The sequence below is a fragment of the Ictidomys tridecemlineatus genome, chromosome 10 (genome assembly GCF_052094955.1).
Source record: "Ictidomys tridecemlineatus isolate mIctTri1 chromosome 10, mIctTri1.hap1, whole genome shotgun sequence".
Lineage (NCBI taxonomy): Eukaryota > Metazoa > Chordata > Mammalia > Rodentia > Sciuridae > Ictidomys > Ictidomys tridecemlineatus.
The window spans coordinates 117,454,188-117,471,870 of NC_135486.1; the positions used below are offsets into that span (position 1 = coordinate 117,454,188).

Sequence of the window (17,683 nt, forward strand, 5' to 3'; positions counted from 1 at the left end):
ACACTGCGCTTGGTGCCGAGGTGGTCACTGGGTCGCCTCCGGGTAAGTGTCTCCCAGGACCGCCCCTGCGCATAGCACAGCGAGCCCCTCTGTTCCCCACCCCAGCCCCTGCCCCCACCCTCCTGGCACCTTCTGCAGTCTCCTGGTGCCACCAACCCCAGATGTTCTGTCGACCTTGTCTTAGGAGGCAGTGTCGGGGCAGGAGGGAGCCAAGGGAGGCTGAGTGGCCAAGGGGACAGTGAGGGTTGAAAGGAGGGGATGGACTGCAGAGCGCCCCAGGGAGCAGAATGGACAGCACCCAGCAGCGTGTCCACCTGGCACCGTGACAAGGACACAGGCTTTCCCAGGGAGATATAGGATGAGCCTGCTGTGTCGTGGCTGAGGGGTCTCCAGCAAGTCATCACACTCTCTGACCTCAGTTTTCTCACTGGCAAAATGGGGACAAGAAGAGGACCAGGTGACCATCCGGAGGAGCCGGGCAGGGCTGGGGGAGGTGGATGCCGGCACGGATGGATGCAGGAGTGAGTGGTTTGATTCCGTTTCATCAGTGGGTTTGCAGAGGGGATTGGTGGTTTTCATTTTTTCTTTTGGGGTGCTGGAGGTGGAACCCAGGGCCTTGCACATGCTAGGCAAGTGCTCTACCACTGAGCTGCACCCCCCAGTTCTTTTTTATTTTTATTTTTTATTTTGAAACAGGGTCTCCCTTAGTTGCCTAGGCTCACCTCGAACTTAGATCCTCCTGCCTCGGCTCGGCCTCCCACGTAGCTGGGATGACAGGTGTGCGCCACCAAATCCGACTAGTTTGTGGGATGTGTTCCTCATTTTAAGAAACACATTTGCATTTTAACAAAGCGGGGGTTATTTACGTGGAGATCTCACTTACCTGTTCAGATTAGTTGGGGGAGGAGGGAGATTTTTCAACCCTCAAAATGCCTCCGCTTCATCTACTCTAAACAGGACCTTGAAACATTTCTCTGTCACCTAAATGGGCACCAAGAAAAGCCCTGAGGGCCTAGCCCTGGCCCCAAGATTTTCGGTACTGTCTTCCAAGTCATTTTCCTCCTCCTCCTCCTCCTCCTCCTCCTCCTCCTCCTCCTCCTCCTCCTTCTTCTTCTCTCTCTCTCTCTCTCTCTCTCTCTCTTTGGTACCAGGGATTGAATCCAGGGGCACTTAACCACTGAGCCACGTTCCCACCCCCCCCAAACCCTTTATATATTTTATTTAGAGACAGGGTCTCGCTAAGTTGCTTAGGACCTCACTAAGTTGCTGAGGCTGGCTTTGAGCTTGCCATCCTCCTGCCTCAGCCTCCCGAGCAGCTGGGATGACAGGTGTGCTCCACCATGCGTGGCTCATTTTTCTCCTTAAAGTCCATTCAGGGCCCAGTAGGGCAGACTGACTTGGAGTTCAATTTCAGAGGCCCAGAAAGACCCCACTGACCTAGTATTTGCATCTCTGCTGTCTAATGCCTGAGGATCTTCTGTGGGGCTCACAGCCTGTGCGCTGTGCTTTGAAATTCACCAAAGGCCCTCCTGTCCTGTCCGTTATCTCCTTGGATTCTCATGACCCCGCGAGACCACCTGAGAGAGGTCGCGCCCCTGCCTCCCTTCCATCTCATAGTGAGGAAAATGAAGCACGGGAGAAACCAGTGACCAGACCACAGCTAGTTTTTAGAAGGTCTGAGACTAAAACATTCCACTCCACTATGGCTACCCCTCCATGGGGCTATGGGGTTGGCCTTTAACCTGTTTCAAACTTCACTAGGAAGACTCACATCCAAAAAAAAAAAAAAATAGACTTCTTTACGACCCAGTGACTAATTTTCTCTCTGTAAGTGACTTGTGGGGAGACCTTGAAGAGTCTTCACAAATGGTCACCCGGCTTTCGCCTGCTAGTTTTAGCATTCGTGGGTGATTTCTTTGCTTTTTTTGTGTGTGTTTATGACTTGACATTCTACGAAGAGGAGAGCTTTCCTTCACTGTCCCTGTCAGTTTGCTGGGGCTGCTGTAGCCCATTGGTACCACCTGGGTAGCTTCAACAGCACCCATTCGCTGGAAGTCTGAGACGGGGCTGAGAAGAAGGCTGTCCTGGGCCTCTGTCCTGGGCCTCTGTCCTGGGCCATCTTCTGTCTCCATACCAAGAAATACATTTGCATTTTCACAAAGCAGGGGTGATTTAAGTGGGGATCTCACTTATCTGTATCAGACTAGTTGGGGGAGGAATTATCTTCTTCATCTTATCTCCTCTTTGTCCATGTTGGTCTCTGGTCCAAATTTCCCCTTTCTTTAAGAACGCGAGTTATATTGGACTAGGACCCACTTACTGGCCTCATTTTAACTTAATAACCCCTTTGATTCTTTTTTTTTTTAAATATACTTTCATTTGATTTGATTTATTTTTATGGGGTGCTGAGGATCGAACCCAGCGCCTCTCACGTGCTAGGCAAGCGCCCTGCCACTGAGCCACCACCCCAGCCCCTCCCCTTTGATTCTGTGAACACTTTCTGATTTTCTGGCATAAAAAGATGTCCCAGCCTCTAATTTTCCAGCTCCAGAACTGGAGCTGCCATTTCCTCCAGGACCATGGATGAGCTGGGCTTGCTCATGGTTGCGTCCTTGTTTCTAGGCCCTTAGCCGACGGAGCTAGAGGAACATCTCATGCAGAGTCCCATCGGGTAACTGACCTCTCTGCTTCCGGGCCAACATCCCTGGGTCCACTCTCTCCATCCCCCTTTCTGTCTTTTCAACTTGCTTCTCCATTAGTGAGAGAAAGGACCTTTTGGACTCATTTGCAAAGGGCTCACCTACAAGAAGGCTCTTACAGCCGGGCACTGTGGGGCACACCTGCAACCCCAGCAGCTTGAGAGGCTGAGGCAGGAGGATCACGTGCTCAAAGCCAGCCTCCGGGCAACTTTTTTGAGACCCTGAGCCACTCAGCAAGACCCTGTCTCTAAATAAAATATAAAAAGGCTGGGGTGTGGCTCAGGAGTTAAGCACCTCGGGTTCAATCCCTGGTACTTACTCTGAGCTATTATCTGTCACTGTGTAGACTGAATGCTACTCACTGCCTTTCTGTAGAGAAGGTTTTGATATAAGAAGGACCTGACTAAGAGAGCTCTGGGGCCTGAGGAAGACCCCCAGGGAATCAAAAGAGAGAGAGAAGGGCCCCGGAACATGGGGTCCCTGAGAACTGAGCTGTACAAACCCCCCTGACAGAAGCTTCCTCCTCTACCTGCTTGTCAGGAGGGGCCCAGGGGAAATCCTAGGGCCACCTACCTTCCTGTGCCCTTTCAGGTTCCAATCTGATAAAGCAGGCTATTGGGTGGATGTCAGCCACCCAGGGCTTTGATATTGGGTGTGGCCTGAATAAAGCCATTGAGGCCCCATCGTTTGAATAAACATTTTTGAAAAATATTTCCCCCCACCCACTTATTTTTTATTGAGATAAAATTGACAAACACAAAATTCACCATCTTATTCCCTCTAAATTATAAGTTGAATAGCGCAATTAATCAATTGAACCTGACCACAATTTAGCATCAGCACAATTTAACTATCAGTATCATCCATCAATAAATAATCATGATCTAATTCCAGAACATTTCCTTCAACCCCAGAAGAAACCCGTCCCTAATTCCTCCACTCACCCAGACCCTGGCAACTACTAGTCTGCTTTAAATAGGATTTGCCTATTCTGATCTTTTCTTATAAATGGAATTATATAATATGTGCCTTTAGTGTCTGACTTCTGTCAATTAGTGTAAGTTTTTCAAGGTTCACCCGTTTGTAGCACATATCACTATTTTATTCTTTTTATAGTTGAATACTATTCCACTGTGTAGATACGCCACTGACTGTTTATCCATTCGTCAGTTGATAGAAACTTAGCCCATTTCCACTTTTCGGCTATTATGAATCAATCTACTAAGAATAGCAGCATGCAAGTTTTTGTGTGCTCATATGTTTTGATGCATTTGGATATAGAGCCTCTCGTGGCCTTGCTGAGTCACATCATAACTCATTGTTTAAGGAACTGGAAACATTTCCAAAATGACGGCACCATTGATACTCCCACCAGCAATGAATGACAGTTCTTGCTTCTTTGCCAACAATTTTTTTAAAAAATGATAATAAAAAAAGAAACGAAAAACACCACATACTGTAAAATTTACCTCCAACCATTTTTTGCAGTACTGGGAATTGAACCCAGGACACTCTACCTAAGCTATGGCCCAGCCCTTTTAGTTATTTATTTTAAATTTTAAATCTTGAGACAGGGTCTCGCTAAGATGCTGAGTCTGACTTCAGATTTGTGATCCTCCTGCCTCTGCCTTCTGTATCACTGGGATTACTACTACTGCATCCAGATGGATGCTAGGCTCTTATCAGGTATAAGAGTCCAAATATTTCCCCTGGGGCTGTGGGTTGTCTTTCGTATTGATAGTATCCTTGGATGCCCCAAATTTGAAATTTCGATTAAGTCCACTTTATCTGTTTGTTCTTTGGTTGCTTGTACTCCTCACCGTTTTGGAGGCTTGGAAGTCCAAACGCCATTGTGCCACTAATCTGATGAGGGTCCACTGGCTGAATCATCCCATATCATATGCCGTCACATGGTGGGAGAGCAAGATGTGAGAGAAAGTGTGGAGATCTGACCACAGATCTGACCTCATAGTTAAAAAAATTGTTTCCTAATTCAAGTTTTATAGGTTTCGATCTTACATTTAAAGTCTTTGATCCACATTGAGTGGGTTTTTGTGTATGGTGTGAGGTAGGGGTTCAATTCATTCTCTTGCTGCAAATATCCCATTGTCCCAACACCATTTGTTGAAAATGTTCCCCATTGAATGGTCTCCTCACCATTGTTGAAAGTTAGTTCACCTTACACATATGACTTTATGTCTAGACTCTCAATTCCATTCCATTGATCTAGGTGTCTCTCCTATGCTAGTGTCAAACTCTCTTGCTGACAGTAGATCTGTAGTAAGTTTTGAAATCGGAGAATATGAGACTTGCACCTTTGTTCTTTATCAAAAAGGTATTTTAGCTCTTTTGATGTCCTTGCATTTCCATCTGAATTTTAGGATCAGTTTGTCCATTTTTCTCTCTGCCTAAGCTTTCCTCTCTCTCACTACCCACATATTAACCCTGTATTTCTTCAGGTTTGGGCTTCGAACTTGAGGAGGAGTTAGGGAGTATGTGTCTTTGGCCAAATTACTTTTCCTCTCTTTGTAAGAAGAATGTTCACATCTATTCTTAAGGGTCATCATTGTAAAGATTAAGTTAAATGTAATAATGACTTAAAGTTCATGGAAGAACTGAATGTGGATTGTTGGTTTAGTCAGCTCACCAGCTTATAAATAGATTGCTATAACAAGAATGACCATCTTTGGGAGGACACTTGATCTACACTGAACAGGGACCAGGTGCTTTTTCCCATGTCACAGAGGGAGATACTAGCATTAAGGCACAGGGGAATTAATAACCTTCGTCATGAAGAGTTACGCTAAGATCTCAGCCCTGCCAAGTGACTCTCACATCCGTGGTCTGTTGGGCCATGGCTACTAGCTGGTCTTCTCCAGGTATAGGGAGGGGTTTAAGCAGGTGGGTTCTTGGAACCCTTCAGATGTCTCTCACCCACAACCTGGAATGCAGCCTAGCTAGATGTCCCCGTCTATTTTATGTCGTTATAACAGAATATCAAAGACCCGGTAACTGATAAAGAAATTTCTTGCAGTTCTTGGGGCTGGAAAGTCCAAAGTTGAGAGGCTCACATGCGGAGAGAAACTTCTTGCTGTGTCATTCAATGGCAAAAGGCAGAAGGGCAAGAGAGTATGCATGTGAGAGAGGAAAGAAGGAGACCGTGTTCATCTTTTTGCCAAGAATCCACTTCCGGGCTGGGGTTGTGGCTCAGTGGTAGAGTGCTCGCCTAGCATGCACGAGGCACTAGGTTCCATCCTCAGCACCACTTAAATGTAAAATAAAGATATTGTGTCCACCTAAAACTTAAAAATTAATAAATATATATAAAACAGAATCCACTTCCATGATAACGATCTTAAGCCATTAACATGGGCAGAGCCCTGGTGACCTGTCACAGAAAACCAGGGAGGTGAAACTCCAGATCTCGGGTTCTTGTTCTCTCCAAGCAGAGGATGACAAAAGAGACAATGCTGTCCCCAATTTATGACTCTTTGATGTTGACCAGGAGAACAGGGGACCACCTCTCTACTCTTTGCCAATCAGGTGCTCAACTCCTCCTTCGCGTTGGGCGGTGAAGTTTTTGACCTTAGTTAGTCCTAATGGCCCTCCTGTTTAGGGGGACTTTGTCTACCGGTCAATCCCATGTTAAATGTGAGTACTAGGGTCAGTTGCTGGTCAGATGTTACCTTAGTGCACCTGTGTTGCTAAAGGAATCTTCCTTCCCAGACAAATGGAGACACCTTTAGCCCTACATCCTGGCTTTAGGTCAACATCAGTGGACCCTATCAAGAGTTAGTCCCATTAATCTTGTTCTCTTGACATAGTTCTCAATTAGCTCCTTTGCTGCGGTTTCTTTTCTAAAAATTAACTACCACACTTTGCTTCCCTGTTTACTTTGGAAGTAGTTTAAAGAAGGACCCTAAATTAATCTAAAGAACACTTGTGACCTGGCCTGCATTTCCCTGCTCATTGCTAGCTGTGACCCAACATGAACCAGTCGCCTCGTCTGTCCCCACCTCTCAATGCTGTTGCATCAGAGACGAAGTTTCCAACGCAGGAAACTTCAAAGCAGGTAGAGATGGGCAAACTTCAAGGCAGGGGCTCCTCACATTCTGCCGCTCCCTCTCCAGGAAGTTTTGGAGGTCTATCTAATGTGGAGAACGGAACTGGACTTCTCCTGCCCCCACTAGGTCTAGACCCGCTTTGTGCCTCCCCTGGACATCTCCCAGTTGGCTTTCCATCCTCAGACTCCTTCCCACCACACCTTCCAGGGGTCACTAGACCACATAGCTGACCTCTATGGTGTGACAGTCACGGGTGGGGATAAGAGATCAGTTGGAAAGACCTAGGCCAAGAGAGGGGCCTTCTGCTCCTCTCTCTCCCCTTCCTCTTCCTCCTCCTCCTCCTCCTCCTCCTCCTCCTCCTCCTCCTCTCCCTCCACCTTTCCTTTCTCTCCTGCTTTCCTAGACCTCCTCCTCCCACTCTTACTTTAGCCACCTCTGGCTGTCAGATCCCACCCCTTCAAGACAAGGAAGGGTAGGGATTCCCATTTTGGAAGCCAGGAGAAGGACCCTTGGATAGCATCTGGTCCCTTGCCTCTTATGATACCCATCTTCCCCCTCGGGCGGCGGGGTTGGTGGCCCTGGCCTTCACTTCCTCCCTAGATACAGCATGAAGACTGTGTATGTTTGTGGAGGCCTTGGAAAATCCCTTGGGGTGTTACTCATCTGGGGTCCGGTGCCATCCCAAGCCTCCCACCCCGTACCCTTCCGTTAGCCCACTTTGATTGCGACACTGAGACAGCGAGGGGCAGAGCCCTGCTCACCCCTGTCCACTCTCCTGCCCGTATGGCCATCTCTTCTCTGCTTCCTCCTCCTGCTCTGTCCCTCTTGCAGCACCCACTGAGTCATCAAACCAGACCCACGGAGGACTGTCACCCCAGAATTGTTGAGGTGCAAAGGTCAGGACCGGTGTTAGAAGGTATCAGGATGAAAAGCCCCAGCACCTGCGAAAAGCTGGACCATGACTTCTCCTGTCACCCTCCCCACTACTGTGCCCCGTGATGATTGTCCCTGCTGGCTGGTGAGGAGAGAGAGGAAAAGAGGGACAGATTCAAAGATAGTGAAATGTGGAGTCGGGCTCTTGGCAGAATTCACTTGGTAAAGAAGGTCCATGAGATCTGGCCCTGGCTGGCCTCCCCGACTTGGGTCTTGCCCCCATCTGGGGACCTGCCTCTGTGGACTTGCTGTGTCTCTGGTCCAGGGGAAATAGTCCCAAAGTTGATTCATCCCATGTCCATTCTGCAAATACAGGTGACCTACTTGGGACTTGGTGGGTGTAGAGATGACACATGGATCTCAAGGTGCCTGGGGGAGGTGTGTGACACTTAACAGGCTCCCTGCTGGGACTGTGTTGCCTGGAAACTCAGGACATAGTATAGGGACACATTGGACTTACCTTCTGGATTCTTCCAGCCTACATGTGTCAAAAGCTGCCTGGGGAAGGTGTCCATCTTCAGGCCCTTTGGACTTTCCAAGATCCTATAGGCTAAGTGGCTTCTGTAAGTTGTGAAGCCACCAAGACCCCACGTGCGCCACCACGGCAGAGGGATCCATATGGATGCTGGATCTGCCTCTCTCTGCCAGCACCCGGTCCTCTCTATGCACACAAGGTCACCCTCTCTCTCCCCACGGGAAGCACACCAGGGGCTGACACCCGGCTCAGTTCTAGGAAAACATTTGGTGAATGAATGCACAAATGAATGGAAGGAAGATGAGGATTACCACTCATTGCCAGCTGAGAACACTGAGGGCCAGAGAGGTGAGTGATTCACCCAGGGTCCCTAGGGAGTGAGCAACAGAGCCATCCCTTCCCGCCTTCTGACTGTGCATCCAAAGACTTTGCACTTGGCCCCAGCAGAGCTTTGGCACCCCACCTCCCCACCCCCCAACCCCTGACACACACACACACCCCAGCTCTTACTCGTTGAGACCCAAATAACCCCTGACTCAGCTGGAAACCACTGGCAGCTGCCTGCTCTTTCTTGACCGCAGAGGGCCCAGGATTTTCAAGGAAGCGTGGCGAGGGCGGGGACTCCGAGCGCCTGGTTCTCCTGAGCCGTCATATAAAGGGCAGATCGAGCGAGGCTGGTGAGCTGCTGGAACCAGCCTCCTCCCCAGGCCTTCGCCTCCCACGCACTGGCTTGGAGCCCTGAGCTGCAACTTCTGCTGCAGGACATGGCAGGTCCCTCGAGCATCATAGCTGGCTTCCTGCTTCTGGCCCTTTGTGTCCAATGCATCATCCCCACAGGTGAGACCTCCAGCCCCCGTCTGGGTCTCTTGGGCAGGTCATGGTTCCTAGGCGCCATTGTTAAAGCGGGGTGGAGGGCTAACCAGCGGGGGAAACCCCGAGGTGAGGCAGCCCAGGGAGTGGAACACCAGCCGGGTGCTCTGTGCTCCGTATCCCAGGTCCAGAGCCTGCAGCAGGCTGGGAAAGGACATGGCTCTTCTCCGTCTCTTTGCAGCCTCTGTGGTCACCCCCTTTTCTTGCTGCTTCAACTTTACGGCCAAGAAAATTCCCCAGAAACGAGTGGTAAGCTACCAGTTGACCAGCGGGAGCACCTGCGTCCAGGCAGGGGTGATGTGAGTACTACGCCAGGAGAGGGGCAGGGAACAAGGCGCCTCCAGGGTCCCCGAGAAGTCAAGTCGGCTGTGCATTCCTGCTCACCTCTCTGAGCCTCAGTTTCCTTGCCCCTAAAACTAGGAGGAAGATGTAGATCCAAAATCTTTGAAAGAGCACCAAACATATCCAAGGCACTGTTGGGGGGTATAGGATACCATCTTAACTGACTCCCTCAAAAATTCTATGGAAGCCAGGTGCAGTAGTGCATGCCTGTAATCCCAGAGGCTTGGGAGGCTGAGGCAGGAGGATTACAAGTTCAAAACCAGCCTCAGCAACTTAGCAAGGTGCTAAACAACTTAGCAAGACCTATATATAATATAAAAAGGGCTGCGGATGGGGCTCAGCAGTTAAGCACCCCTGGGTTCAATCTCTGGTACAAAAAAAAAAATTCTATGGAGGCGGGGGCATGATCATACCCACTTTACCAAGTATAACTGAGGCTCACAAAGATGACTTGTTCAAGGTCACCCATGAAGCCAGATATCGGTGCTCCCCATAATTTCATAGACGCCTCTCACACAAGTTAGCAAACAAGTTTCCCTTAGCAAAGGGCAGCATGCAATGAAATCTGATGTCCATATTTGTTATTAATCTTCCCCAGCTGGTACCCAGTCCCATGGCCTCAGGGTCCCCAGATCAGAGCTGGCTTGGAAGGGGGCAACCCAGGCTCCCACCCCGGCTGTGGCATCCTTACCAACCACTCACTTCCATACAGTGTGGGAACTGGTACCGTCTGCCTTGGAATTAATTTTACTTTGGTCCTGTGGATTGAACCCAGGGCTGCTCTACCACGGAGCTACATCCCCAGCCCTTTTTATTTTTTGAGTCAGGGTCTTGCTAAGTTGCCCAGGTTAGCTTCCAACATGCGATCCTCCTACCTCAGCCTTCTGAGTCTCGGGGACTCTAGGCGTGTGCCACTGTGCCCACTTTGACATCTGTCCTTTATTCTGGGCGTTTCCATTGCATTTTCGACTCCTCGCTGTGGTAGAGGCTGAGTCTCTGAGTCTCTTCCTTCAGAGGCCACATTATCTAGAGGCAAGTCTGGGCCTCCACCATCTGACAGGGAGGACCCCGAATGAGTCCAGCACTGCCCTCCCCCCATTCATTTCCAAGGTCAAGACACAGAGGCACACAGACAGATGTGCCAGGAAGTTGCAGGGGCCGTGCAGGGAGCTGGCCCTCCTGCTCTTCCACGCTCACTTCTTCATAAAGTCAAGGGGGACCAGGGCCCTGCCCGGCCCCAGGTGAGCCCCTGACCTTCCTTCCCACAGCTTCACCACCACGGCGGGCCGGAAGGTCTGTGCTGACCCCAGTCAGCTGTGGGTCCAGGAGTACAAGAAGAACCTGGACTCCAAGCAGAAGCAGCCTTCTGCAGAGGCCAGGGTCCGGGGTGTCAAGGTCCGCAGGCCGAGACGCCGTGGCAACAGAACTGCCATCTAACGCCACCTGCCCTCCCGCCCTGAGCCTGGGCACAGGCTCCTCGCCAGGCAGCTTGGGGGCTGAGAAGCCAGCAGGAGTCGGGCAGGGGTCCGTTTTCCTGTGCGCCCTCAGCGAAGGGTCCATTCTGTGAAAATCCCAAGGGAACAGGCTGCTCTGCTCCCTGGAAGCTGAGCCACGGCTCCAAGTGCCCTGGGCCCCTGGCTTTCTCCAAGCTGGGCGAGAAGTTTCCAGATGGAGGGATGTGGCAGCCCTTTGCCCTTCTGACCCAGAGCTGGCCCTCCTCTGACCTGCAGGCTCCATCAGAGCCCAGGTACATGAGACCCAAGCCCCTGCAGACACACCTTCCTTGCGTGGAGCCTGCAGGTGGCTTCAGGGGGTCCTCTGGTCTTGTGATGGGCTGTCTGTCTGTCTGTCTGGGGATGGTGACCTGTCAACAGAGACACTCCCCAGCATCTTGAGGGTGCTCCTGGATGGCCCCACCTCCAGCACTTCCAATAAATAAGAATTCAACAAAAATGGAGGGTCCCTTTACAGATCCACTGCAGAATCCTTGCCCACTTCTAGAAATTTCAGAAACTCATTGGCTCTCATAACGAAAAGGCGACGGAGGGCCAGGGTGAGGGGCCGACCGGCACTGTGAGATGGCTTTGCAAAGACAGGAATTTAAGGAAACATTCTGCTTGGTGACAGGGCTTGATTCTTGCTGCTTTGGGGACAAAGACCTGCCCTGCCTTTAGTACGGGGGTTTCCCCTATATTTTGATGAAGGGAAAATGGATTGGGAGCTGAGGAGGGGGAGAAAGCCCCCCAGCTTTTTCTCTGTGCATGAGATACAGTGAGAATTGTCAAGTGCATCGACAGAATCGCTGTTCTCAAATCCATAATCCAAGTAAACTCATTTCTCCTCTGAAGATGGTGGTGTCTCATCTGTTCTCACCTCTCTTGGGAAAGGGTTGGTGCTGAATCATAGAAATGTGCTCCACAGAGCATCCTGGGCCACCTACTCCAGGCTGGGAGGGGAGAAGTACCTGAGCCCAGAGCACCTGGGCATCCAGCTGCGGTCCCGGCCTGCCCTTGGGAGTCCTGGTACAAGGGGTAAGCAGAAAATTCGAGGGCTGGGGGTGTAGTTCAGTGGGTTTCATCATCAGCATGGCAAGAGTAAATAAAAGGGAAATCCATTACACTGATTAAGCTTAGCAAAGCTTATTTGAGCAAAAAAATGATCCGGAAATCGGGTGACCAGAGCCGCTTCTGAGAACTCCAACCAAAATGTGATCTGTGGACATTTTTAGAAAAAAACAGAAGTAAGGTATTGGAAACAACTTAATTGGCCACAACTCAGTCAACTAACCAGTCAGTCAGTCGGTTAGAGCTTAACTGGTCTGTTGGGTGCAGCTTAATCAGTTGACTCCTGAGGCTCCAACCAGACAACGCTCCATTACAGTGATGAAACTGTACTTGGAGTTGGTCTATTGGGCTCAGGGCAGGTGACCAGTTTAAATCAATGGCTGCCTGCAACATTTTACTTCACGCAGTTTGCATACGCCTCATCTGAGATGCTTCAGACTTTAGAGTTTTTCTGGTTGTAGAATATGTTTACCTCCACTTTACCTGGTTGAATATCCTTAATCCGAAATCCTAAATTTCAGAGCATCTCTGAATGTGGGATCAGGGATGTTCAACTTATATTAACTTTAGAAAACACCCAAGCACAGCGGAATTCAATTAGATTTTTATAACATTTCAATGAAGCTCGCTATGTATTGCAAAGGAGCTGTTACCAGGCATTAGACAGCAATAAAATGATTAATGGAGAGAAATACACACACATTTCAAAAGCGCATAGGTTTAATGAGCTGTTAAAAAGTTTTTATAAGCTGCTTCAACTTGTAAAAAAAAAAAACTTTTTCTACACTCACAACATGTCTGACACCCAATGTGGGATGTCCAGGGCATCCACGCTTGGCTACAAATCTGGGTGATCCTCCAACCTCCAGTTTGGTCCTGGCTCACAGAATTCAGGGAGTCACTTCCCTGGGGCTCACTGGCTTATTATAAGGGTACAAATGAATGGCCAGACAAAGAGGGGCCCAGAGCCTCGTCCAGGAGGGCTCTGCCCATAAGAGCTTCTGTCCCTGTGGATTTGGGCTATGCTGCCCTCCCAGGACTTGGGGGGATTCACCAACATGGAAGCTCTTAAGACCCCATAGTTTAGAGACTTCGTCATGCAGGCAAGATGGATTTTTCTACCCAATCTTCGCTGCAGGATGGGCTGGGGTGAGGCTGAAAGTTCTAATCCTTCTGACCAAGCCCCCATCCGGAAGCTATCTGGAAGTCCACCAAGAGTCCCCCCATCAGGAAGTGCCAAGGAATTAGAGAGTCCTGCAGAAAACGCTCCATCACCCCCATCACTGAGGAAACCACAAGGATTTCAGGAGCTCTGGGTCAGAAACTGGAATCAGAGAACAAGTAATATATTTCCTTTTATGGGATGTAATAATATGTACCTTAGTCCCTGAACCTCAGCTTTGTTCATCTGGGAAATGGGGATGGATAACCAGACCTTTCACTTTGGTTTTCCCCACAAGCAGACTGTGAAGCAGAGATCTGAGTGCAGAGGCTGTATTTGGGAAGTACAGGGAGTAACAGTGGGATGAGAAAGGAATACCAGAGGCAGCAGATGAGGGCGCATTAGCGAGCAGATGGGGGTCAGTCCACTGGGCAGAGGTTTGAGGTCCATCCCTCAGAGTCACACACCCATCCCCAGCCATCAGTCTTTGCCAGTGGTGCTGGGTGGTTTTTGCAGAAAAGTGGGAGCAGAATAACCCTCCATGGTTTAAAAAAGTCCTAAGGGCCTATGGCAGTGATACATGACTGTAATCCTAGCTACTTGGGAGGCTGAGGCAGGAGGATTCTAAGTTTGAGGCCAGCCTCAGCAACTTAGTGAGACCCTGTCTCAAAAAAAAAAAAAAAAAAAGTAAAGGGCTTTTTACTTTACCACTGTAGCTCAGTGGTAAAGCATCTCTGGGCTCAATTCCCAGTCCCAGGGAGCAAAGGGAAACCCCAAGGTCCAGAGAGGCCCCTACTGGCAACAGGGAATCTGTCAGCACATAAAAGGCTTTTTAGCAGCTATTTGGGGTACGGAAGCCATTAAAGTTACTTGACCTCTCATGCAAAGCAGAACGTGTTGTGATGCAAAACAATGCAAAGGAGGGGACATTTTCATGGGGACAAGGAGCCTCTGGAATCCTCATCTCAGACTGCCATCTACATTGAAAGAAGGGCACATTTAGAAGGATGGGAGAGAGCTGTAACATTCGGGAATCAGAGACTGAAAGAAGAGCCGGGCTGTGAGGACCGTGGGCCTTTGGCCCTGCACGTCCAGCTCCTGCTCAGGAGCTGCCAGCTTCGCGTCACCTTTTCTTTTCTTTTCTTTTTTTTTTTTAAAGAAAGAGTGGGGGAGAGAGAGAGAGAGAGAGAGAGAGAGAGAGAGAGAGAGAGAGAGAGAGAGAGAATTTTTTTAATATTCATTCTTTAGTTCTCGGCGGACACAACATCTTTGTTGGTATGTGGTGCTGAGGATCGAACCCAGGCTGCACGCATGCCAGGCGAGCGTGCCACCGCTTGAGCCACATCCCCAGCCCTGTGTCGCCTTTTCTTTCCCAGCTCAGAACCAACCAGAGGAGCGCATCCGTTCCCGGGCCGAGGACATAAGATGCTTCTGTTGATCTGCCCCAGCTTCCCATGCCCACCACCTCCGGGCAGAGCGCTCCGAGCCTCCCTCCAGCCAGCACGAAGCTTCCCTCTCCACCACCTGCCCTAGAGTCTCTGCCAAGCGCAGATCACGGCGGCCAAGCCCTGCCCCTGCCAGCTCCGATGGACGGTGTGTCTGCTCATCTCCCTGTGGGGAAGTTGTAGAGGCTGGTGTGGCCGCAGCCAGGGGCCACAAGATGATCTGAGCAGGTGATGGAGACTAGGGAAGGGAGGGCTGGCACCCCCAAGAGTGTGGAAGGAGCCAGTGCCCCATGGCACTACCGGTGGTGGTCACGGTGATCATGAGGCCAATCTCTTTGAAAGATGACCTGGGAGCATCTGTTAACATGCTTATCCCACCGACCCCGCCAACTCAATGTCCCTGTCGCAGGAAGGTACCCTGTGCAGAGACCGGCAGGTGTGTGCGACCTCGTACTATCTCTGGTTACAGAAAATTGGCAAAAACCTAATTTTCCATTTGCAGAGGACGTGGTCAAGACATATTATTTATTTACTTTTATGTGGTGCTGGGGATCAAACCCAATGCCTCACACATGCAAGGTGCATGCTCTACCACTGAGCCACAGCCCCAGTCCCCCAAGATATATATTTTTTTTTCTTTAATTTTTATTTTTTGCCATGCTGGGGATTGAACCCATGGCCTTGTGCATGTGAGACAAGCCCTCTATCAGCTGAGCTCTGTCCCCAGCTCATAAGATATATTTTTAAGTGAATACAAGCAAGATTCATAAAAGCATTTGCTGTATGATATAATTCTAAAAAAAAAAAGATATAAACATAAGATTAGCTACTTGCTGGATGCCATCTGTCAAGATGGCTGACTATGGCAGGTAGGACTGGGGGCTGGGTGGAGGAGGGGAACATACACACTTGTCATTATTCATTTTTGGGTGCCTCAACTTTTATTATATGCATTTATTACTTTAGTGATTAAAAAAAAAGTGTATGAAGACTGTCATTGTGCTCCCCTGTTCCAGAAAAACTTGATCCCAGGAGGTGACGACCAGGGCCCAAGATGCCATGAGAATGAAGATTCAGATACATCCAGGGTCGCAGAGTGCCATTTACTGGGGACTCAGTTGAATTCCTGCAATTTGGGTCAGAAAGAGAAGTTAGAATAGAAAGGATTTTACCCTGCCTAGAAGATACCCGGTTTACTCCAAGCTAACACCAAGGCAAGGAATCGGGCCCTTCTCTGAGCCAAGGTTGCTTGTAGAGCTCTGCATACCCTCTAATGTTTTGTCCACTTATAGTTTTCTGGGAAACCAGGCTGCAGGAACCAGCTAAGGTTCCTCCGGGCAAACATGGTGGTTATGACCGAAGACGGCTGCTGTCACGAGAGGTGGAATCCGTCTATGCGCACACCCCTTTCCTTTGGGCTGAACCAGTTAGTGTGTTCCTGTGTCCTTGTAGCTGCCACCAGTGTCTGCATCCAGGCCTGAGGACTTGATCCCCAAGGCTACTTTGCCACGTTAGAAACACCAGGGAATGGGATTGTATAACTACCCCAGCTCCCCCGCCCCTAGGCTGATGCCACTCTGGGGCCTGTGCTTTACACCATCCGCCATGGTCTCCCTATTTCCTAATTGGTCCCTGACATCGAAGGACATACTCTTATTGGTTGCCTTCCTTCCCTACACCTATTACATTACACATATCCTCCAGAACCTTGTCTCAAGGTCCATGTTTGGGAGGGTCTCCCACACCCTTAGCCAAACCTGTCAGATGACTCACAAAAAGTGAGTTCAAAGTTCCATCAACACACAGCTAGTGAATCAAAAGATACCATCAGAACCTAAGGGTGAGACAGGAAAGAGACCAAGGCAAAGGCACATTATCCAGAAAAGTTGCCCAGGGGACTGGGCTGCCCAGGCAGGTCCACGGATTTCCTCTTCTGCCCAGTAGACAAGGGCCTGCAGGTTGGAGGGACCTTGGGCTTCATCAGCCAGTGGGCCCAGCAGAGAAGCGCTGAGCTGGGCTGGGCTGGGCCTCGGGCTCTGGAACCCCTGCCCAGGGGCTGTGGCAGCTGCTGAGCTGAGTTCCAGGACCTATTGCCTGTTCCTCCAGTGACAAGGGGCCTCCAAGTGACAGAAGGAACTGAAAGACAAAGGTGAGGCCAACGTGAAGCCAAAGTCTTTGAGCTTCTCACAGCTTTCTCTCTCGCTCTCCTCCCCTCTCCCTGGATTTCTGTCCCCTCTCCCACCTGTCAGGGACACCTGGGGTCCCTCCAGCTATAGGGAGGACAGTGCTTGAAGTAGACGGCCAGGTGATGGGGGGGCAATGGGGGGGGGTCCCTGCCCTGCTTCTCCCCAGCCCTCTTCTCCTTTCCCCTTCCAACCTCCTCCTGGGAAACAGATGCTGCTGGAAGAACTTGCCAGAAAGTCCCGGGTGGCTGAGACGATGTTTCGCTGTCAGGGCTGCTGAGATTTTATCCCGACGCTCAAAATTATTGATTTCAAAGAATTCTGTGGCCTTGTTGTCCCTCGAGGTTGGACCTGGGCATCCAAGGGTCGTGGTCTAACTTCCCAGCAAGGGTGGCCCAGGAGTTGAGGGACTGTGGTTCCTGTCCCTCGGTTTCCTGCAGGGGAACCTGCTTGATAAGGCGGTCATGCCTTAGGGGGGGACAGACCCTTCCCCTCCCTGCTGAGCCCCTCCCTGATGCTATTTCCTGTGATCTCCTCCCAAATTAACTTTTGCCCCCAGACCTCATCTCAGTGTCCACTTCCTGGCGGGGAGCCCAGGGGCTGAGGGAGGGCTGGTCGGCCTGGGCTGCCAGGACAGGGGGCCACAGATGGCACACAGTCGTGGATTTTCTCACAGTTTTGGAGGTCTGAAGTCCAAGGTCAAGGCAGGGTTGGCTTGTGCAGAGGCCTCACTTTTCAGCTTGCGGATGACCCCCTCTCACTGTCCTCACATGGGCTTCTATCCTTGCGTACACGCCTCTGGGCCTTTTCCTCCTCTTTGTAAGAGGACACCAGACCTGTTGGGTCAGAGTCCCTCCATTCGGACCTCACTGAACCTTCCTTACCTCTTTCAAGGCTCCGTCTCCTCCCGCAGTCTCGTTGTGGGTTAAAGCATCAATCTATGACG

General features: G+C 50.2%; 1 protein-coding gene across 1 annotated transcript; it reads left to right on the top strand.

Annotated features, from left to right (window-relative positions):
* The first annotated feature begins 8,739 nt into the window (after positions 1 to 8,739).
* Ccl24 (C-C motif chemokine ligand 24) lies at positions 8,740 to 11,730 on the top strand. The gene is made up of 3 exons (XM_013360053.4): positions 8,740 to 9,008; positions 9,223 to 9,340; positions 10,652 to 11,730. Exons 1-3 carry the CDS (start codon positions 8,936 to 8,938, stop codon positions 10,818 to 10,820), a joined length of 360 nt encoding a protein of 119 aa, XP_013215507.2. The 5' UTR covers positions 8,740 to 8,935; the 3' UTR covers positions 10,821 to 11,730.
* The last annotated feature ends 5,953 nt before the right edge of the window (positions 11,731 to 17,683 follow it).